Genomic DNA, 24,207 nt, shown 5'->3' with positions numbered 1-24,207 from the left:
CAGAGGTGGCCACAGGTCCCAGAAGTGGGGGCAAAGTTTTATTCCCCTTGGGCCCAGAGTTTTTCCTTGATGGTAAGCAGGTAAAACTTCAGAACCTAGTTGTAGCAGGGATTGACTTTAAAACCTCTTAAATGTAACTACATGTAATCTAATCCCCGAAAGTAATTATTTATCATGGGGACCATAAATAAGTAATGCTGCACACTACAAGAAAGGTTAAAATCTCACCTTTCTGGTAAAAATAGTTATACATTGATGAGGTGTAGTCACTTTTGAGGAACAGTATAAATATGATATTAATATGAAAATATGAAATATTTTCTATGACTTTTGCCTATTCAACAAAACTATGAATAAGGCTTGAAATGACAATTATGCTTTCTAAATATAGTATAAAAAAAATATAAAACCATTAACTAAGATTTCACCTTTTTTATGTCATGATATTCCCTCTTGGGTGAGTGACACTTATAACTGTAAAATGCATAGTTGTATGTTTAGTGTTAAAGAAAATGTGCATATTTTCCAAAGGTCTCGCTTGATCAAAACATCTGCCCCCACCACTGTGAATGTCAGATAGCCCTAGCTTGGCTTCCTGAACTCATTGGGAACTCGCCTTTCATCTCATATTAATCTTGTCCATCTATGACAAGCAAGAAGTGTTTTTTTGTTTAAAACCTATGAATTATTTTAGATTAATGGCTATAAATCGATCTCTGAATATGCTATAGGGATTAAACCATTCTCTCCTACTGCTCTACGATGTAAGAATTGCAGGCGTGTATTTCGTCAGTGGCTGGTTGGTAACCTTTTATTTGATTTTTATTTATTAAGATCCAATAGCGACAACTAGTCTTACTTTAGGGTTAATAACATATGTAATAGCAGTTAAGAACACAGATAATAACAGTTAATAAGGCTAGCAGATACCCATAGACTTCCAGTCATTGTGCTAATGCTAGTTAGCATTGGCTCGTGAAACTAACTCTAACTTACTTCATACTGGATGCAGAGACTTGATATACTCTGGGGAAGTATTGCCTCATTGCCAAAATCCTGAAGTTTCCCTTTAATAGACAAGTACAGCACAAGGATAGAACTACATACATTTAAAATAAGAATACCCACTTTCCTAAATTTATGTTTAGCATTCCATACATCATGTTCTCATTATAACAGCAATGCTGCAGCCATTCATTTTCTTATGTATTGCTATCCTTCGTTCTACTATTATAATTGCTTTGTCTAAGCATGTCCTGATATCCTAATCTCACAGCATCCTTGAATCCTGATATCCTAATCTCACAGCACTTGTTGTTCTGTAAACACCAGAGAGATTCTCACATCGGTATCCTTAGTTCTTCTGTTTTACGTCAATACTATGCATAATCATGTGATTCATAGATGCTACTGAATGCAAGTACACCACACACAAAAACCAAAATGGAAATGCAATAATCATGTCATGTGGAGTTTCAACAAAGTCATTAACTCCTGCTCCATTCCCCTGGCGTGTACAGAGCCACATGTCATATCGTATGGAGTAACACCAAAGTTTCACCCCTGCTATGTTCACCTGACGTGAATGCATCAACCTTGAATTATAGGGAGGTGCACTTAAGTTTCACACCTGCTATGAACCCCTGACGTGAACGCAGCAACCTTGAATCGTGTAGAGTTGCACCGTAATCAGATAAATTCCCTTGATGTGAATAAAGCTACCTTGTTTTGCTAAATTCCCCTGATGTGAATAAAGCTACCTTGTTTTGCTAAATTTTCCTGTTGTGATTATAGCTACCTTGTTTAACAATATTCCCCTGATGTGAATAAAGCTACTGTACCTTATTTCGCTAAATTCCTTTTAAATGTATGATAAATACTCATTGATTCTTGAAGAATATAACTTATATATCCATCATGAGATTATCATTTTCTTTCTAATAGAACCCCAAATATAAGCTTGTTTTACTCCTTGTAAACAACACTGTATAGACTTAAACTGTCATTTTGATCACATGGATGGTCAGTCCTTTTTTTTTTGCTTTTTGTTTTTAGTTTAGTTAAACTGTCACTCCATGAGAACCAAAAATGACTCCAATGTTTGTAAACATTGTAAATGTAAACAAATACTGTATAGCCTCATAACATGATTAAAACAGTATAAACCCAGGGTCGTTACACTACTCCCTCCTTTCAAAGAGCGCGTCCTCGCGCAATACTGTAAATTAAAGATACACATTTTTGATAAGAGTATTATTAAAAGTATAAATCATTTTAATAATACTCTTATCAAAAATGTGTATCTTTAATTTACAGTATTGTAATGAAACAGCAGGGAGCGGGTCTTGAACCCTCGACCTTCGAGCCCGAGGTCCGGCGTGCTATCGACTGTGCCGCAAAAGCATGCTTGTGCGGCAGAGTCGATTTCCGCAGCAATGTTCCAACATCTAGTGGAAAGCCTTCCCAGCCTTCCCTAGCAAAGGGGCGACCAACTCCATATTAATGCCGATGATTTTGGAATGAGATGTTTGACGAGTAGGTGTCCACATGCTTCTGGTCATGTAGTGTATTTCATAACAGTTAATAAAGGGAAAGGGGGATATCTAGTCAGTTGTGCAACTGAAATGTGTCTTCCGCAACTGAAATGTGTCTTCTGCATTTAACTCAACCCCTCTGAATCAGAGAGCCATACCATAAAGGTAAAATAAAAAGGCCTACATGAAAGAGGAGAAATCTACACTGAGTGTACAAAACATTAGGAATACCATCCTAATATTGCGTTGGGGCATGGTGTCGAAAGCATTCCACAGTGATGCTGGCCCATGGATGGATGTCCTTTTGGTGGTAGACCATTCTTGATATACACAGGGAACTGTTGAACATGAAAAACCCAGCAATGTTGCAGTTCTTGACACACTCAAACCTTTGCACCTGAAAACTACTACCATACCCCAGTCAAAGGCTAATAAATCTTTTGTCTTGCCCATTCACCTTCTGAATGGCACACACACACAATCCATGTCTCAATTGTCTCAAGGCTTAAAAATCCTTCTTTAACCTGTCTCCTTTTCTTCATCTACAATGATTAAAGTGGGTTTAACCAGTGGCATCAATAAGGGATCATAGCTTTCACCTGGATTCACCTGGTCAGTCTGTGACAAGGCCTTTGAAGGTATGCATCCAGTACGTAGGTAGCTCCTTACTAGTTTGTAATTTATTGTGGGGGCTAGTCTGAAACTGAAACTGAGCCCAGGAGGTTCAGTTAACATTTCACATAATGTGGGGTCACTATGGATGATGTCCCAATTACTTTTGATGATTTGTCTGATTTGGACTGCTTCAATACTGTACCGTGTAACAAAATAGGGCTTTTGAGCCTGTTCTCGTTTATGTTTGTGACAAAGCAGCTCATTTCTATCAAGTGACAGGGCTCTGTTATGAGCTTGTGTAAGCACCTGAGGCTGGTACCCTCTCTGCTTAAAGCATTGCTGCATGTCACATACTGTACACGTTTAATTGTGCAAATGGAATGTTGTTGAAAAGCCACAGGGGGTGGAAACTGTCTTCATGCATTATGGTGTTCCGATCCATGCTTTTTCTGTAGATATAAGTGTGTAAATTGCTTTGGTCGTCCTTTGCGATTTTTTCAGTCAAGAAAGTTGATCTTGGTTTGATCACACTCCAAGCTCAGCTTCAGGTTTTCATTGGTTCAGTTATTTTATGCATGGAAATCCAACAGTTTCTGTTCAGAGTCAGAGAAGACAGAATCACTACATCAATGTACCGGCCCCACAAGACAATCTTGTCTTGAAAGGTATTGGTGGCAAAGTATATAAACCAGTCCTCCCATAGTCCTAAAAACAAGTTAGCATTATTTGGTGCGAAACAAGCTCCCAAAGCTATCCCCTTATCCTGTCTTTACAGTTGGTCCTGGACCAGGAAGACATTGTTATTTAGGGTCCACAGTGAGTTGCACAATAAAGTCACTAGGGGGCATCAGGTCACCAGGTCTTGACTCATTATAAAGCCTAAATGCCTTCATCATGGACTATGTTGCTGCATAAAGACTGTCCTGGATGTAGGAAGGTAATCCTGCAACCAAGGGTTTTTATTAAGAAATCCACACATTTGAATTTTTGTGGGGGTTCAAGTTGTGCTGGCGTTTCTTCTGTTCATTAAATGTTCTACCTCATAAGACACCTTTTAGTGAAGGAGTTCAATGTAGTTTGTATTAATGGGTAGAAAGGTGGACTAGGTCAGAAGGAATAGTTTATGTGTGCCACACTAGTAGAGGAACAGGCCTTTTTTTGGTCATTTAGCAGACAATCCTTTCCAGAGCAATTTGCTGTAGTGAGTTCCTATTTTTTCATACTGGTTCCCCGTAGGGATCGAACCCACAACATTGTCATTCAAGCACCACGCTCTACCAACTGAGCCACACAGGATCTATAGGCCTTCACATTGAAGGGGTTTTGCTGGTACCAGACCTTCAAATGTAAACTCCAGTAAAACATAAAAATAGCTACATTGGTATTCAACTCAACCTGAATTAGTCGGGGTGAATGACAGCCTCTTTATTCATTGACAACTACTTCATACTGGATCCATACCCTCAAAAGCCTCACCTATCCAGGACTCAATGAAGACATAGATTTCTCCCCTTTCCTGTCGGCCCTTTCCTACACACTTAGGTCCTCACTCAAGTGTTCAGACCCCTTGACTTTTTCCACATTTTGTTACGTTACAGCCTTATTCTAAAATGGTTTAAATAGTTTATTCAATCTACACACAATACCCTATAATGACAAAGCAAAAACAGGTTTTTATACCGTGTCAGTGGCACTGTATTGTCCTCAAAGCGAGCAAAGAAGTTGTTTAGTCTGTCTTGGAGCAAGACATCCTGGTCCACGACGGGGCTGGTTTTCTTTTTGTAATCCGTGATTTACTGTAGACCCTGCCATATACCTCTTGTATCTGAGCCGTTGAATTGCGACTCTACTTTGTCTCTATACTGAAGCTTAGCTTGTTTGATTGCCTTGCGGAGGGAATAGCTACACTGTTTGTATTCAGTCATGTTTCCGGTCACCTTGCTCTGGTTAAAAGCAGTGGTTTGCGCATTCAGTTTCGTGCAAATGCTGCCATCAATCCACGGTTTCTGGTTTGGGAATGTTTTAATAGTTGCTGTGGGTACATGATCGAAGCAATCTTGAAGCGTGGAATCAGATTGGTAGGACCAGCATTGAACAGACCTGAGCACGGGTGCTTCCTGTTTTAGTCTCTGTTTATAAGCTGGGAGCAACAAAATGGAGTCGCTGTCAGCTTTTCCAAAAGGAGGGCGGGGGAGGGCCTTATATGCATCATGGAAGTTAGAGTAACAATGATCCAGGGTTTTACCAGCCCTGGGAGCACAATCGATATGCTGATAGAATGTAGGGAGTCTTGTTTTCAGATTAGCCTTGTTAAAATCCCCAACTACAATGAATGCAGCCTCAGGATTTGTGGTTTCCAGTTTACATAGAGTCAAATAAAGTTTGTTCAGGGCCATCTGTGTCTGCTTGGGGGGGAATATATGCGGCTGTGATTATAATCAAAGAGAATTCTCTTGGTAGATAATGCGGTCGACATTTGATTGTGAGGAATTCTAAGTCAGGTGAACAGAAGGACTTGAGTTCCTGTATGTTGTTATGATCACACCACGTCTCATTAATCATAAGGCATACCCCCCCCCGCCCCTCTTCTTACCAGAAAGATGCTTGTTTCTGTTGACGCGATGCGTGAAGAAACCAGCTGGCTGTACCAACTCTGATAGCGTGTCTCGAGTGAGCCATGTTTACGTGAAGCAAAGAACGTTACAGTCTCTTATGTCTCTCTGGAAGAGTATGCTTGCTTGGATTTCATCAACCTTGTTGTCAAGAGAGTGGACATTGGCAGGTAGTATGCTCGGGAGCGGTGCGCGATGTGCCCGTCTCCAGAGCATGACCAGACACCGCTTCGTCTGCCCCTTTTACGGCGATGTTGTTTTGGTTCGCCGGCTGGGATCCGATCCATTGTCCTGGGTGGTGGGCAAAACAGAGGATCTGCTTCGGGAAAGTCATATTCCTGGTCGTAATGATGGTGAGTTGACGTTACTCTTATATCCAGTAGTTACTCCCGACTGTATGTAATAAAACCTAAGATTACCTGGGGTACCAATTTGGCAGCGATTACACCTTTGGCAGCGATTACAGCTTTGAGTCTTTTTTGGTAAGACGGTACAAGCTTGGCACACCTGTATTTGGAGAGTTTCTCTCATTCATCTCTGCAGAACCTCTGAAGCGCTGTCAGATTGGATGGGGACTGTCGCTGCACAGCTATTTTCAGGTCTCTCCAGAGATGTTCAATCGGGTTCAAGTCCGGGCTCTGGCTGGGCCACTCAAGGACATTCAGAGATTGGTCCCGAAGCATTGGTCCCGACGCATTGTCTTGGATGTGTGCTTTGGGTCATTGTCCTGTTGGAAGATGAACCTTTACCCCAGTCTGAGGTCCTGAGCGCTCTGGAGCAGGTTTTCAAGGATCTTTCTGTACTTTGCTCCGTTTATCTTTCCCTCGATCCTGACTAGTCTCCCAGTCCCTGCCGCTGAAAAACATCCCCACACTATGATGCTGCCACCACCATGCATCACCATAGGGATGGTGCCAGGCTTCCTCCAGACTTGGCATTCAAATCAAATCAAATGTATTTATTAAGCCCTTCTTACATCAGCTGATATCTCAAAGTGCTGTACAGAAACCCAGCCTAAAACCCCAAACAGTAAGCAATGCAGATGTAGAAGCACGGTGGCTAGGGAAAACTCCTTAGACATGCCAGAACCTAGGAAGAAACCTAGAGAGGAACCAGGCTATGAGGGGTGGCCAGTCCTCTTCTGACTGTGCCGGGTTGAGATTATAACAGAACATGGCCAAGATGTACAAATGTTCCTAGATGACCAGCAGGGTCAAATAATATTAATCACAGCGGTTGTCGAGGGTGCAACAGGTCAGCACCTCAGGAGTAAATGTCAGTTGGCTTTTCATAGCCGATCATTCAGAGTATCTCTACCGCTCCTGTTGTCTCTAAATCAAATCAAATCAAATCAAATTTTATTTGTCACATACACATGGTTAGCAGAAGTTAATGCGAGTGTAGCGAAATGCTTGTGCTTCTAGTTCCGCCAATGCAGTAATAACGAGCAAGTAATCTAACTAACAATTCCAAAAAACCTACTGTCTTATACACAGTGTAAGGGGATAAGGAATATGTACATAAGGATATATGAATGAGTGATGGTACAGAGCAGCATAGGCAAGATACAGTAGATGATATCGAGTACAGTATATACATATGAGATAAGTATGTAAACCAAGTGGCATAGTTAAAGTGGCTAGTGATACATGTATTACATAAGGATGCAGTCGATGATATAGAGTACAGTATCAACGTATGCATATGAGATGAACAATGTAGGGTAAGTAACATTATGTAAGGTAGCATTGTTTAAAGTGGCTAGTGATATATTTACATCATTTCCCATCAATTCCCATGATTAAAGTGGCTGGAGTAGAGTCAGTGTCATTGACAGTGTGTTGGCAGTAGCCACTCAATGTTAGTGGTGGCTGTTTAACAGTCTGATGGCCTTGAGATAGAAGCTGTTTTTCAGTCTCTCGGTCCCAGCTTTGATGCACCTGTACTGACCTCGCCTTCTGGATGACAGTGGGGTGAACAGGCAGTGGCTCGGGTGGTTGATGTCCTTGACGATCTTTATGGCCTTCCTGTAGCATCGGGTGGTGTAGGTGTCCTGGAGGGCAGGTAGTTTGCCCCCGGTGATGCGTTGTGCAGACCTCACTACCCTCTGGAGAGCCTTACGGTTGAGGGCGGTGCAGTTGCCATACCAGGCGGTGATACAGCCCGCCAGGATGCTCTCGATTGTGCATCTGTAGAAGTTTGTGAGTGCTTTTGGTGACAAGCCGAATTTCTTCAGCCTCCTGAGGTTGAAGAGGCGCTGCTGCACCTTCCTCACGATGCTGTCTGTGTGAGTGGACCAATTCAGTTTGTCTGTGATGTGTATGCCGAGGAACTTAAAACTTGCTACCCTCTCCACTACTGTTCCATCGATGTGGATGGGGGTGTTCCCTCTGCTGTTTCCTGAAGTCCACAATCATCTCCTTAGTTTTGTTGACGTTGAGTGTGAGGTTATTTTCCTGACACCACACTCCGAGGGCCCTCACCTCCTCCCTGTAGGCCGTCTCGTCGTTGTTGGTAATCAAGCCTACCACTGTTGTGTCGCCCGCAAACTTGATGATTGAGTTGGAGGCGTGCATGGCCACGCAGTCGTGGGTGAACAGGGAGTACAGGAGAGGGCTCAGAACGCACCCTTGTGGGGCCCCAGTGTTGAGGATCAGCGGGGAGGAGATGTTGTTGCCTACCCTCACCACCTGGGGGCGGCCCGTCAGGAAGTCCAGTACCCAGTTGCACAGGGCGGGGTCGAGACCCAGGGTCTCGAGCTTGATGACGAGCTTGGAGGGTACTATGGTGTTGAATGCCGAGCTGTAGTCGATGAACAGCATTCTCACATAGGTATTCCTCTTGTCCAGATGGGTTAGGGCAGTGTGCAGTGTGGTTGAGATTGCATCGTCTGTGGACCTATTTGGGCGGTAAGCAAATTGGAGTGGGTCAAGGGTGTCAGGTAGGGTGGAGGTGATATGGTCCTTGACTAGTCTCTCAAAGCACTTCATGATGACGGATGTGAGTGCTACGGGGCGGTAGTCGTTTAGCTCAGTTACCTTAGCTTTCTTGGGAACAGGAACAATGGTGGCCCTCTTGAAGCATGTGGGAACAGCAGACTGGTATAGGGATTGATTGAATATGTCCGTAAACACACCGGCCAGCTGGTCTGCGCATGCTCTGAGGGCGCGGCTGGGGATGCCGTCTGGGCCTGCAGCCTTGCGAGGGTTAACACGTTTAAATGTCTTACTCACTTCGGCTGCAGTGAAGGAGAGACCGCATGTTTCCGTTGCAGGCCGTGTCAGTGGCACTGTATTGTCCTCAAAGCGGGCAAAAAAGTTATTTAGTCTGCCTGGGAGCAAGACATCCTGGTCCGTGACTGGGCTGGGTTTCTTCCTGTAGTCCGTGATTGACTGTAGACCCTGCCACATGCCTCTTGTGTCTGAGCCGTTGAATTGAGATTCTACTTTGTCTCTGTACTGGCGCTTAGCTTGTTTGATAGCCTTGCGGAGGGAATAGCTGCACTGTTTGTATTCAGTCATGTTACCAGACACCTTGCCCTGATTAAAAGCAGTGGTTCGTGCCTTCAGTTTCACACGAATGCTGCCATCAATCCACGGTTTCTGGTTAGGGAATGTTTTAATCGTTGCTATGGGAACGACATCTTCAACGCACGTTCTAATGAACTCGCACACCGTATCAGCGTATTCGTCAATGTTGTTGTCTGACGCAATACGAAACATCTCCCAGTCCACGTGATGGAAGCAGTCTTGGAGTGTGGAGTCAGCTTGGTCGGACCAGCGTTGGACAGACCTCAGCGTGGGAGCTTCTTGTTTTAGTTTCTGTCTGTAGGCAGGGATCAACAAAATGGAGTCGTGGTCAGCTTTTCCGAAAGGGGGCGGGGCAGGGCCTTATATGCGTCGCGGAAGTTAGAGTAACAATGATCCAGGGTCTTTCCACCCCTGGTTGCGCAATCGATATGCTGATAAAATTTAGGGAGTCTTGTTTTCAGATTAGCCTTGTTAAAATCCCCAGCTACAATGAATGCAGCCTCCGGATAAATCGTTTCCAGTTTGCAGAGAGTTAAATAAAGTTCGTTCAGAGCCATCGATGTGTCTGCTTGGGGGGGGATATATACGGCTGTGATTATATTCGAAGAGAATTCTCTTGGTAGATAATGCGGTCTACATTTGATTGTGAGGAATTCTAAATCAGGTGAACAGAAGGATTTGAGTTCCTGTATGTTTCTTTCATCACACCATGTCACGTTGGCCATAAGGCATACGCCCCCGCCCATCTTCTTACCAGAAAGATGTTTGTTTCTGTCGGTGCGATGCGTGGAGAAACCCGCTGGCTGCACCGCTTCGGATTGCGTCTCTCCAGTTAGCCATGTTTCCGTGAAGCAGAGAACGTTACAGTCTCTGATGTCCCTCTGGAATGCTACCCTTGCTCGGATTTCATCAACCTTGTTGTCAAGAGACTGGACATTGGCAAGAAGAATGCTAGGGAGTGGTGCACGATGTGCCCGTCTCCGGAGTCTGACCAGAAGACCGCTTCGTTTCCCTCTTTTTCTGAGTCGTTTTTTTTTTTGGTCGCTGCATGTGATCCACTCCGTTACACTGGTTGTAAGGCAGAACACAGGATCCGCATCGTGAAAAACATATTCTTGGTCGTACTGATGGTGAGTTGACGCTGATCTTACTTTCAGTAGTTCTTCTCGGCTGTATGTAATGAAACCTAAGATGACCTGGGGTACTAGTGTAAGAAATAACACGTAAAAAAACAAAAAACTGCATAGTTTCCTAGGAACGCGAAGCGAGGCGGCCATCTCTGACGGCGCCGGAAGTAACATTTTAGAGAGTTGAATACAGCAGGTCTGGGACAGGTAGCACGTCTGGTGAACAGGTCAGCATGTCCGGTGAACAGGCCATAGCCGCAGGCAGAACAGTTGAACCTGGAGCAGCAGCACGGCTAGGTGGATTCGGGACAGCAAGGAGTCATCAGGCCAGGTAGTCCTGAGGCATGGTCCTAGGGCTCAGGTCCTCTGAGAGAGAAAGAAAGAAAGAAAGAGAAAGAAAGAAAGAAAGAGAGCGAGAGAGAATTAGAGAGAGCATTCTTAAATTCACACAGGACACCGGATAAGACAGGTGAAATACTCCAGATATAACAGACTGACCCTAGCCCCCGACAAATAAACTACTGCAGCACAAATACTGGAGGATGAGACAGGAGGGGTCGGGAGACACTGTGGCCCCATCCGACGATACCCCAGGACAGGGCCAAACAGGCAGGATATAACCCCACCCACTTTGCCAAAGCACAGCCCCCACACCACTAGAGGGATATCTTCAACCACCAACTTACCATCCTGAGACAAGGCCGAGTATAGCCCACAAAGATCTTCGCCACGGCACAACCCAAAGGGGGGGCGCCAACCCAGACAGGAAGATCACGTCAGTGACTCAACCCACTCAAGTGACGCACCCCTCCTAGGGATGGCATGGAAGAGCACCAGTAAGCTAGTGACTCAGCCCCTGTAATAGGGTTAGAGGCAGAGAATCCCAGTGGAGAGTGAGGCCAAGGAGTTCAATATTGGTTTTATCAGACCAGAGAATCTTGTTTCTCATGGTCTGAGAGTCCTTTAGGTGCCCTTTGGCAAACTCCAAGCGGGCTGTCATTTGTCTTTTACTGAGGAGTGGCTTCCGTCTGGCCACTCTACCATAAAGGCCTGATTGGTGGAGTGTTGTAGAAATGTTTGTCCTTCTGGAAGGTTCTCCCATCTCCAGAGTGGAACTCTGAAGCTCTGTCAGAGTGACCATCGGGTTCTTGGTAACCTCCCTGACCAAGGCCCTTCTCCCCCGATTGCTCAGTTTGGCCGGATGACCATCTCTAGGAAGAGTCCTGGTGTTTCCAAACTTCTTCCATTTATGAATGATGGAGGCCACTGTGTTCTTGGGGACAGACATTCTTTGGTACCCTTCCCCAGATCTGTGCACCGACACAATCCTGTCTCGGAGCTCTACGGATAATTCCTTTGACCTCATGGCTCTGCCGTGCAGTGTGAACTGTGGGACCTTATATAGATAGGTGTGTGCCTTTACAAATCATGTTCAATCAATTGAATTCAACACAGGTGATCAATGGAAACAGGACGCACCTGAGCTCAATTTCGAGTCTCATAGCAAAGGGTCTGAATACTTATGTAAATAAGGTATTTCTGTTTTTTATTTTTAACACATTTGCAAACATGTCTAAAAAACCTGCGTTCACTATGTCATTATGGGGTATTGTATGTAGATCAATGAGGGGCAAAAAAAATATTTTATATTTAATCAATTTTAGAATAAGACTGTAACGTCACAAAATGTTGGAAAAGTCAAGGGGTCTGAATACTTTCCGAATGCACTGTATATAGTCTATTCTGACTTGTGCCAGTTGTTCTTTCGCACTTCTATAAATTTCACTGTCAGATTGTTTGGTAATTTTCCATTTGAAGGCCGTCTTGTTGTATCTTTCAGTAGATAGCTGCCAAGCTTAAAAGTCAAACTGCCAAGCCTGTAGACCTATCTACTTGTACTATGATTATACTGATTTGGGTAGAGTGCACTAGAGATGTGGTTGTTGCACTAGGAAAATATATTCTTTACAGTCCTTTTTCAGCTGTTAATAAAATGTACTCAACAATTATGTGGTTACAATACATTGCATTACTTACATCCAAATATAGTACATAAATAGCAACTATCTGTCATATCTGCTCCTGCAACGCCCTCTACTGCTCATTCTGTGTCTCCTTGACCTGCCGCCACTCCCCCAGTACCCCCACCCCCCTCTCTCTCTGTGTGTGTGTGTGTGTGTGTGTGATTGTGTGGGTGGAGACAAGCGTGCTGGAGTTACAGCAGATCCCCACCAGCTGCAACCTGTTCCATAATCAAGACCTCTACAAAACTCAGCCCTACCACTTCCACGCTGCCAGATCGTAATCTCTGCTCAGTCTGGAGGGCTCTGTAACCCCCTTCATCGTGTGGACTGACCATAAATACCTGTCCTACATACAGACCGCCAAACATCTGAACTCCCGGCAAGCCAGGTGGGCCTTGTTCTTCGGTAGATTCAATTTCACGCTCACTTATTTACCCTGTCCGAAGAATACCAAGCCTGATGTCCTCTCTTGCCATTTCACCACCGACAACATGGGTAGTGAGCCAGAAGCAATTGTGCCATCCACCTGCATTGTTGCCGCCGTCACCTGGAGATCGAGTCCTATATCCGCCAGGCTCAGCAGAACCAGCCTGACCCAGGTAACGGTCCTAGTAATGCTCTGTTTGTTCCAGATTGTGTTTGCTCTGATGTTCTTCAGTGGGGCCATTCTACCCACCTCACCTGTCACCCTGGTATGAACCGGAGCCTCGTGTTCCTGCGTCAGCGCTTTTGATGGCCTACCATGGAGGGAGATGTCTGGAGAGTTTGTCTCAGCCTGTTTGGTTTGTGCCCGGAACAAAACCTCCACTAAACCCACTTCCGGTCTGCTCCACCCTCTGGACTTCGTCACTGGCCTTCCCCCATCGAACGGTAACTCCGTCATCCTCACCATTATTGACAGGTTTTCCAAAATGGCTCACTTCATTCCCCTCTCCAAGCTCCCGTCCTCCAGGGAGATTGCGGACCTGTTAGTACCCAGTGTGTTTTGTCTGCATGGCATCCCCACTGACATCGTTTCCAACAGAGGACCTCAGTTTACTTCCCAGGTATGCAGATTCTTCTGTTCAGCTCTTGGTATCAATGTCAGTCTTTCTTCTGGATATCAACCCCAGACCAACGGCCAGACTGAACGGGCCAATCAAAAGATGGAAAATGCCCTACGCTGCGTGACTTCTGCTAACCCTTCCCCCTGGAGCACTCAGCTACCCTGGGTTGAATATGCTTACAATACCCTCACCAACGCCTCATCAGGTATGTCACCCTTCGTGTGTGCTCTGGGTTACCAACTCCCCTTGTTCCCCGCCCAAGAGGTTGAGGTTGCGGTTCCCTCTGTCCAGAACCATCTGCGCCATTGTCACCCAACCTGGAGGAAGGCTTTGGCTGCCCTTCTTCGTGGTCCGACAGGACCCAGTCCCAAGCCAACCTTCGCAGGGCCTTAGCTCCAGTCTACATCCCCGGGTCAAAAGGTATGGCTCTCATCAAAGAACCTGCCATTGAAGGTTGCATTGAAGAAACTTTCCCCCCGATTCATTGGTCCCTTTGAAATTGACTGTGTCATTAACCCCTTTGCTGTGTGCCTGAAACTCCCAGCCTCTCTCAGGATCCATCCTACCTTCCATGTATCCCTGATTAAACCTGTCTGCCCAGTCTTAGAGGGGCTGGTACTGTCACATCTGCTCCTGCAATGCCCTCTACCACTCATCCGGTGTCTCCTTGACCTGCCGCCACCAGTACTCTCTCCCTCTCTCTGTGTGTGTGATTGTGTGGGCGGAGACAGGTGTGCTGGAGTCAGAGCAGATCCCCACCAGCTGCAACCTGTTCCATAATCACAACCTCTACAAAAACTCAGCCCTGCCACTTCCATGCTGCCAAATCCTAATCCTCTGCTCAGTCAGTCTACGTTTCTAGCTGTTTGTTACTATTCAGATCCTGTTGTGCCTGTTCCTCTTCGCTATAGTTCTGCCCGCTCTGACTCTGGTCCCTGTCTCCAGTCCCACGTATAATCTGTCCTGGATTCCCCACTCTACTATTCCCTTTTATTCCCCTCCGGACCTGCTTACCTTGTCTCAACCCCTCTCGCTCCTGCCTCAGCCTCCGCACCTGGTTTCCAGAAACCCACCTGAGCTTCCCCTGACCTGCACTCCATCTCCCCCTGTCAATAAATACCTTGGTTACTTCATCCCAGTCTCCTCGTCTGAGTCTTGGATTTCCCTCTTCCACTCCACGTAACACTATCTAGTTCCAGTACAGACCAAGTGGTGCTTGTTTTGATTGTATTAGGTTAGTGTCATTATTAGCTTGTTTTACCACTTCACTTGTAAGTAGTAAGTATCAGATACAAAAGGGTGGGGGAGGAAGTTTGTAGTTTATGATGTTACCCTGATCCACTGAGTCCGCTAGATCACATTACAGGACGTGTGTGATAATATAGACTACCACTGTAATCTTAAATGTTTCCCCAAGTTCTCAAAGGGCGCAATATGTTCTGATGTATTTTTAAGCCAAGTTTGAGCTCCCACTGAGCTGCTCATGCTGTCTCTGCATTAGACATTGTTTTGCCTCAATATCTAAACTTAGATTTTCATTTCCAGCCTATATTATGTTTTGTATGCCTGGGTTAAAACAATGGGGTGTCTATTGACAAAACAAAATTATAATCTCCAGCCTTTGCAAGAACAATAAACATTCTCTATACACATATTACTTGAACTATTAAACTTGTCTTATTTTTAATGAAAAGTATTTCTCCCATAGAATCTTGTGTAGAATTTGACAAGAGGAATCTGTCAACTAACTGGACAGTCCCTGTGAATGCAACTTCACCTGCGACAGAGTTCTGGGAGTAAGTGTCATGTACAGTACTTATTGTAATATTCTAAGTGATTCTATTTCTACACTACTCTCTCCACATGGATTCTTATAGCTACTGTACACTCTACTGTGATTCTTATAATAATCAAGTGTAGTCATGTGCCAACTTTTTCTCATGATCAAGTAATTGACAAGTTATGTGTTTTCCATTTAACCATGTACTCTTTAATTAAATATCTCAACAAAGGTCTGTGTATACATGATAGATTTATATGGTTACTATTTCTCTCTTGTTGCCAACTATCATGTCAACACACATCCTTCTAAACTAATTAAACCTAAAAGCACAAAAGTCTCATAGCAGTTTAAAATACTGTTTTGTATTTGTTCAAAATAATACTTTATCAGGGCAAGTCAATAGGACTCAATCCTTACAGCTGTATTGACTTTGGGAGTTTCTGCAGCTGCTGATTGAAGATGAGTCTTGAAAAGTACAGAAGTTATCATATAGTTAGTGTCTGGCAGGACATTTTTAGGAATTGCACAACTGCAGTTTCTTCATTATTCTGTCTTTTCAATATGATATCTAAAACATCTCAAGATTTCTGTCTGTAAAATAGTGTTAAGGGAAGGCAGTGTGTCCAACCTAACCCTGTTTGTGACGTCTGTTCTCAGGGATTATTGTTTGGTTCAGACCACTTTGGAGAGATAGTTAGCTCCATATCCAAATGATTTAATTAATCCTTAGAACACTTTATTAATCCATAACAAGACAGAAATTGGTCTAGGCCGGGCCTATACCAACACAATTACAACCTTTTGAAGGGAGCAAAATATACATTAGTCAGGGTTACATTTTTGATACGTAGTATTTTTATTAAGTGTATGTGAAGATTGTGAGACAGTGAGATTAAGAATCACATGTGTCTGTGCTGTTTCCAGGCGCAGGGTGTTGAGCATCTCAACAGGGATAGAACAGATTGGTAGACTGCGGTGGGAGCTGGCTCTGTGTCTGCTGCTGGCCTGGATACTCTGCTACTTCTGTGTCTGGAAAGGAGTGAAGTCTACTGGGAAGGTACAGTAGGCCAACAGTGCCTTGCAAAAGTGTTAATCCCCCTTGAGGTTTTTCCTATTGTGTTGCATTACAACCTGTAATTTAAATAGCTTTTTATTTGGATTTCATGTAATGGACATACACAAAATAGTCCAAATTGGTGAAGGGATATGAAAAAAATGACTTGTTTAAAAAAATTCAAAAGATTTTAAAACGGAAAAGGGGGGCGTGCATATGTATTCACCCCCTTTGCTATGAAGCCCCTAAATAAGATCTGGTGCAACCAATTACCTTCTCATAATTAAATAAAGTCCACCTGTTCTGGACTTCCTGACGGGCCGCCCCCAGGTGGTGAGGGTAGGCAACAACATCTCCTCCCCGCTGATCCTCAACACTGGGGCCCCACAAGGGTGCGTTCTGAGCCCTCTCCTGTACTCCCTGTTCACCCACGACTGCGTGGCCATGCACGCCTCCAACTCAATCATCAAGTTTGCGGACGACACAACAGTGGTAGGCTTGATTACCAACAACGACGAGACGGCCTACAGGGAGGAGGTGAGGGCCCTCGGAGTGTGGTGTCAGGAAAATAACCTCACACTCAACGTCAACAAAACTAAGGAGATGATTGTGGACTTCAGGAAACAGCAGAGGGAACACCCCCCATCCACATCGATGGAACAGTAGTGGAGAGGGTAGCAAGTTTTAAGTTCCTCGGCATACACATCACAGACAAACTGAATTGGTCCACTCACACAGACAGCATCGTGAGGAAGGCGCAGCAGCGCCTCTTCAACCTCAGGAGGCTGAAGAAATTCGGCTTGTCACCAAAAGCACTCACAAACTTCTACAGATGCACAATCGAGAGCATCCTGGCGGGCTGTATCACCGCCTGGTATGGCAACTGCACCGCCCTCAACCGTAAGGCTCTCCAGAGGGTAGTGAGGTCTGCACAACGCATCACCGGGGGCAAACTACCTGCCCTCCAGGACACCTACACCACCCGATGCTACAGGAAGGCCATAAAGATCATCAAGGATATCAACCACCCGAGCCACTGCCTGTTCACCCCGCTGTCATCCAGAAGGCGAGGTCAGTACAGGTGCATCAAAGCTGGGACCGAGAGACTGAAAAACAGCTTCTATCTCAAGGCCATCAGACTGTTAAACAGCCACCACTAACATTGAGTGGCTACTGCCAACACACTGTCAATGACACTGACTCTACTCCAGCCACTTTAATAATGGGAATTGATGGGAAATGATGTAAATATATCACTAGCCACTTTAAACAATGCTACCTTATATAATGTTACTTACCCTACATTGTTCATCTCATATGCATACGTTGATACTGTACTCTATATCATCGACTGCATCCTTATGTAATACATGTATCACTAGCCACTTTAACTATGCCACTTGGTTTACATACTCATCTCATATGTATATACTGTACTCGATATCATCTACTGTATCTTGCCTATGCTGCTCTGTACCATCACTCATTCATATATCCTTATGTACATATTCCTTATCCCCTTACACTGTGTATAAGACAGTAGTTTTTTTGGAATTGTTAGTTAGATTACTTGCTCGTTATTACTGCATTGTCGGAACTAGAAGCACAAGCATTTCGCTACACTCGCATTAACATCTGCTAACCATGTGTATGTGACAAATAAAATTTGATTTGATTTGATTTGTATACAATCTAAGTGTACCTGTGGGTGTATTTCAAGGCCTACCTTCAAACTCAGTGCCTCTTTGCTTGACATCATGGGGAAATCAAAAGAAATCAGCCAAGACTTCAGAAAACAATTGTAGACCTCCACAAGTCTGGTTCATCCTTGGGAGCAATTTCCAAATGCCTGATGGTACCTTGTGCATCTGTACAAACAATAGTACGCAAGTATAAACACCATGGGACCACACAGCCATTATACCGCTCAGGAAGGAGACGCGTTCTGTCTCCTAGAGATGAACGTACTTTGGTGCGAAAAGTGCAAATCAATCCCAGAACAACAGCAAAGGACCTTGTGAAGATGCTGGAGGAAACAGGTACAAAAGTATCTATATCCACAGTAAAACAAGTCCTATATAGACATCATCTGAAAAGCCGCTCAGTAATTAAGAAGCCACTGCTTGGGAGGAGAAAGGGGGATGCTTGCAAGCTGAAGAACACCATCCCAACCGTGAAGCACGGGGGTGGCAGCATCATGTTGTGGGGGTGCTTTGCTGCAGGAGGGACTGGTGCACTTCACAAAATAGATGACATCATGAGGTAGGAAAATTATGTGGATATATTAAAGCAACATCTCAAGACATCAGTCAGGAAGTTAAAGCTTGGTCGCAAATGGGTCTTCCAAATGGACAATGACCCCAAGCATACTTCCAAAGTTGTGGCAAAATGACTTAAAGACAACAAAGTCAAGGTATTGGAGTGGCCATCACAAAGCACTGACCTCAATACCATGGAAAATGTGTGGGCAGAACTGAAAAAGCATGTGCGAGCAAGGAGGTCTACAAACCTGACTCAGTTACACCAGCTCTGTCAGGAGGAATGGGCCAAAATTCACCCAACTTATTGTAGGAAGCTTGTGGAAGGCTACCCACTGGGAATGTGATGAAATCAATAAAAGCTGAAATAAATCATTTTCTCTACTATTATTCTGACATTTCACATTCTTAAAATAAAGTGGAGATCCTAACTGACCTAAGACAAGCAATTTTTACTCTGATTAAATGTCAGGAATTGTGAAACTGAGTTTAAATGTATTTGGCTAAGGTGTATGTAAACTTCCAAATTCAACTGTAAGTAATTCAGAAGTCCAAAAATGGATGAAACAGCTGCAGATTGCCCCTTTAAGTTTAAGTAAGAGTGGTTTTAAATGATTCAACCTACTTACCTGGAGTTGTGCAAATGCTTTCTTAAGCTACCCCTATACCTGCAAGCCTTCCAGCGCTGTTGCATTCTGACATGAATTTTTGCTTTATGTGCCAATTCACCAGGGACATTGATATATTTTCACAAAGGGAACCATATGTTGTTGTTTTTACAAAGTGTTCCAACTAGAAATGTGTCACATTTAGATTAATTTATTGCTTATACACTGAGTGTACAAAACATTAGGGACATCTTCCTAATATAAAGTTGCACCCCCTTTTGCACTCAGAACAGCCTCAATTCGTCAGGCATGCTGGCCCATGACTTCAATGCTTCCCACAGTTGTGTCAAGTTGGCTGGTTGTCCTTTGGGTGGTGGACCATTCTTGATGCACACGGAAAACTGTTGAGCATGAAAAACCCTGCAGCGTTGCAGTTCTTGACGCACTCAAACCGGTGCACCTGGCACCTACTACTATACCCCGTTCGATGGCACTTTTTGGTTGCTAATTCACCCTATGAATGGCACACATACACAAACCATGTCTCAAGGCTTAAAAAGACTTATTTAACCTGTCTCCTGCCCTTCATCTACACTGACTGAAGTGGATTTAACAAGTGACATCAATAATGGATCATAAATTTCACCTGGATTCACCTGGTCAGTCTATGTCATGGAAAGAGCAGGTGTTGCTATAGTTTTGTACACTCAGTGTAATATTCTCACTATTGGACTTCTTTAGTTTTATTAACATACATTTAGCTCTTTCTGAGGCTGACGTTAAGCCCCTTGTTATATACGCACCCTGTTATTTTCCCTTGATACAAACATCTTCTGAAAGGACTAAAATGTCTATCATGGTGAATATGTTTGGTTATTTATTGTCAGGTAATATCTCTCCTCTTGATAGGTGGTGTATTTCACAGCTACCTTTCCCTATCTGATGTTGATCGTTCTATTGGCTCGGGGACTCACGTTACCTGGAGCTATTGATGGGATCAAGTTCTACCTCTACCCGGACCCTGCAAGACTGGTCGACCCACAGGTAAATAATTAGCTGTCATGCCCCTTAACATGTGTGCCAAATATCATAATTCCGTAACAAACAGGTGATTACAATGTGGTTGTTGTAGCACCACAGGTATGTTTGGAGAGCAGCAGGTAAAACAGTAGATCAAGAAAATCATTGAAGATAAGGAAATACAATGCATTGTCTGTTTTTATTACTCAATGTTTTTCAGCTCATGTTCTACCTTTAAAAAGGCTTCAAAGTGATGTATACTGTATGTGTGCCATTGCAGGTATGGATGGATGCTGGAGCACAGGTGCTTTTCTCCTTTGGTATCTGTCAAGGGAGTCTGACTGCACTGGGCAGCTACAATCATTATAACAATGATTGCTATAAGTAAATACTTATATTTTCTTCCCTGCCAGCTGGCTGTCTATTGTATTATCATTTTTATTTAACCTTTTTTTGTGTCCTTTGCGAGGTTAACTAACCTAGGATGTAGTGGATCTGGAAATGTCCAAGTATTGTTTTTGAGCCCCACTCTGACAGTTTGAATTATGTCTGCCATTATCAAATTATTTTACACTTTTGGGTATTGGATATATACAGTATATTCTATATTATAATTTGGATCACTTCAGGAACTGTAGTGCTGTAGCTGGCAATGGCTTTCAAGTGTCTCACAGTCTCTATAGGCCATGCCGTCCTTGGCCTGAGAGTCTGGGAGCCACACACTGTTAGCATTGATTCTGACTGACCCCTTAAAGGGCCTTTTCATACATCATAGTGTCCATGGCTCAGGCTCAGGGGGGGTCTGGCTCATCACAGGACGTTCTTTATCCTGGTTCACAAACAAGTGAGACAGAGAGGCGACTTAAAAGCCTTCTCCTCTTTATTGTCAATTGTCTGAAGGTTTAGCTTATCTCAAATGTAGTTATTTGAATTCTTGTACAGAGTACATTTACTCAGACCTTAGGCACAATCCATGAGATTTGACCTGAGCTGATCTTACCTTACCTTTTCCTACCTTTTACCTCATTTATAGGGACACGTTTGTGCTGTGTTTGGTGAATGGAGGATCAAGCTTCGTTGCTGGGTTTGCTATCTTCTCTGTGTTGGGCTTCATGTCATATGAACAGGGGCTGCCCATATCTGAAGTTGCAGCATCTGGTAAGAGTACTACTAACTTCCTTGCCTGGTGCCAGATCACGTTGTGCTGTCTTGCCAATTCCTCGTGACAATGACCATAGGAGTTGGCAAGACAACACAAACAGATCCGGGGCCACCACTAACTTCCATAGTTTACCACTAACTTTTATACTTAACAATATTTCCAGAGTTTATGGTTATTTATTTTGAATGAGAATGAGAAAGTGCATGTATCCACATTGCTACAGGTCCTGGCCTGGCTTTCATAGCCTATCCTCGTGCCGTGGCCATGATGCCTTTACCTCAGTTGTGGTCCATATGTTTCTTCGTCATGGTCATCTTGCTGGGTGCTGACACACAGGTGAGACAACAAAGGTTCAACCACATCGAAGTTAGATGAATCATTCTTGAAATATTATCCATATGAGGCTACATTAGTAGGATAATTTTTTATTATTTTGTGTCTGATTTCATTGTTATTTATTACAGATGGGAAATTATTTTTATTGTTATGATTTTTTAGTCAAGTGACGGAGCTTAATGTTGTTCATGCAACTTTGAGAGTAGGAGTAGAGAATGACTTGGCCCCTCTCTGCTCCTGGTCACAGTTTGTCAGTCTGGAGTGCCTGATGACCTCTGTGACAGACATGTTCCCCACCGTGTTTCGAAGGGGGTACCGTCGAGAGCTGCTGCTGCTTTGTCTCTGCTCTGTCTGCTTCTTCCTGGGACTCCTTCTGGTCACAGAGGTGAGTGTCTCACTACACAAGTCTTCATTCTTTTCTCCTTTCATTCTGGCTGTGTTTTTCTAGTCTATAGTTGTCAAGCACTGGAACAAAGTTATGTCCTGAACTTGCCAATGTCTCAACACTGTCTTAGTATACCAGTCTAGTGAGACTGCTGATAGGGCCCCCCCAACGCTTTACCAGAAGTTGAAACGTGTTAAGCTGCTTTCCTGGGGGCATATGAATATTTTATTCTCACACTCTGTGAGAAAGGCTAACATCTAAAGTCCTCATGGTACTATACATACTATTGGTTACTATTTTCTAGAGAATCACATACCTTATATCATGTACCTTTGATTAACATTTTGTGATCAGATGATACCAGTGTATTGTCTGATTACACGATTAGTCATCGTTTCACACTGTACGATCATGTCTGTTCTCTGTTGCAGGGAGGCTTATATTTTCTACAACTTTTTGACCATTACGTGTGCAGTGGCAACAATCTCCTTCTGCTCTCCGTCTGCCAGTCAATAGCAATCGGTTGGATTTATGGTAAGTCCTCAAGATTCTCTGGTGATAACAATGAAATAATGTGTCTCTTCAGGAGTTAGTTATTCGCCCTAAGCGTCCATTCAGTTCCTGTTTTGGGTTATGATTTATCCTTAGAGAGGAATTAATTTATGTTGAAATATTTTGACTTTCTAAGACGAGTTGGAATTATTTTAGATTAAGAATGTTGTGGATACGTCTATCTAAACGTGTGCCTCCAAGTTCCCTCATTTTTGCATTTGCATTTTTTGTCACATGTAGACAGACCAGAACGTTGAACATCTAGGAATGTTGCTCAAATGTCATGCAATATTATTTTGTCCCATGATAGCACTTGCGTAAGTGCAGTCTACATTGTCTTTGAATAATGCTGTATATCACTTTGAAATCTTCAAATGCCAAATGATCTTACATTTTGCTCAGTTGATATACTATTCTTTCTAAATAATCACTCAGTAAGTAGCCTAAGTACTTTTAAAGCAAGAGGCACAGAAGCCAAAACAGATATTCAATAAAGTTGATTCTTAAATCTCTAAAGTGCAGTTCCTCTGATGTTCCTTGTGGGTTTTCAGTGTTTTAAAGTCCCAGGTGCTTAATTCAGACTTTTGTGAAATAATTGTACACTTGTTTCGCAAGCCTATTCAATAACACTGTTCAAACAATGACTGGATATACAGTAGGTCTTCTATATGACCTCTTGATTTCACCCTCTTAGTCCTTAGTTAGTAAAATTCTAGACATTGCCTCTGCTTAGGTTTAATCTTTATGTGCTCTTTGACTATACACCTTTGTTCCGTCCATCACGTTTGTCAGCTGTGTATAATACTTCCTTAGACTTTCCCCATTGAGGATATAAGCTTGATGGCATCCCGCTCTCTTGAAAAAGGATGTCTGCTGTCACAGCTACTTAGGCTTTGATTGCAAAACAGAAAAGCCTTAACCATTGACAGACTAAATAAGCTCAAACGCACAAGAAAACCTTTAGATCCACATGGGTTTAACATAAGGTTTCATTAGGGTCCATTTCACTCATGTGCAGAGTGATGATGTTCAATTATGTCATCTTGAACGCTTTTATAAGATACTACTTTTAAGATAAACATAACAATGCAAGTCATGGCATGCTATTGCAAATTGTGTCCGTTTGACTAACTTTGAACGTGTTTATTGCTTTATGGAAATAAACTGTCAATGGTTGTGAAACATGGATAGCCCGTCTCCCTTGGGCTTTGGGAGGGTGGGTGGGACATGAAATTTTCTTGTTCAATGTTTTAGTATACTCAATCCAAGTTTATCTTTCAGAGAGGTAATGGTGTTATTTAAATAACATTTATTTACTAACATTGTCCTGAAACTGACTCCAGACATTCATCTTTCACTCAATTTGAAATATTGAAGGCAGTCTGCTGGCATAGGAAGTATTGTGTTTCAGTGTGTTCACAGCCAGGCCGTGTATGTCTCTGGGGGTAATTTACAAAGATGGCAGGCAACTGTGCTGTCAGAAAAAGAAACCACCCCCAGTGTGCACCTAATATAATACAATTAATATTAATATCAAGTGAAGCAACATGTTATGAGACTT

At 43.4% G+C, this 24,207-nt stretch overlaps 1 protein-coding gene across 2 annotated transcripts in view; it reads left to right on the top strand.

Annotated features, from left to right (window-relative positions):
- LOC112254800 (sodium- and chloride-dependent GABA transporter 2-like) overlaps positions 1–24,207 on the top strand; it is a 37,585-nt gene that overhangs the window by 8,677 nt on the left and 4,701 nt on the right. For both annotated transcript variants that reach the window (XM_042324604.1, XM_042324605.1), the window contains 8 exons: positions 15,197–15,284; positions 16,196–16,328; positions 20,101–20,235; positions 20,492–20,595; positions 21,245–21,369; positions 21,597–21,709; positions 21,957–22,094; positions 22,526–22,628. In XM_042324604.1, the coding sequence (XP_042180538.1) occupies positions 15,197–15,284; positions 16,196–16,328; positions 20,101–20,235; positions 20,492–20,595; positions 21,245–21,369; positions 21,597–21,709; positions 21,957–22,094; positions 22,526–22,628 (939 nt within the window). The remainder of the gene's footprint in view (positions 1–15,196; positions 15,285–16,195; positions 16,329–20,100; positions 20,236–20,491; positions 20,596–21,244; positions 21,370–21,596; positions 21,710–21,956; positions 22,095–22,525; positions 22,629–24,207) is intronic.

The sequence above is a fragment of the Oncorhynchus tshawytscha genome, linkage group LG07 (genome assembly GCF_018296145.1).
Source record: "Oncorhynchus tshawytscha isolate Ot180627B linkage group LG07, Otsh_v2.0, whole genome shotgun sequence".
Taxonomy (NCBI): Eukaryota; Metazoa; Chordata; class Actinopteri; order Salmoniformes; family Salmonidae; genus Oncorhynchus; species Oncorhynchus tshawytscha.
This window is presented reverse-complemented; position numbering and strand designations above follow the sequence as displayed.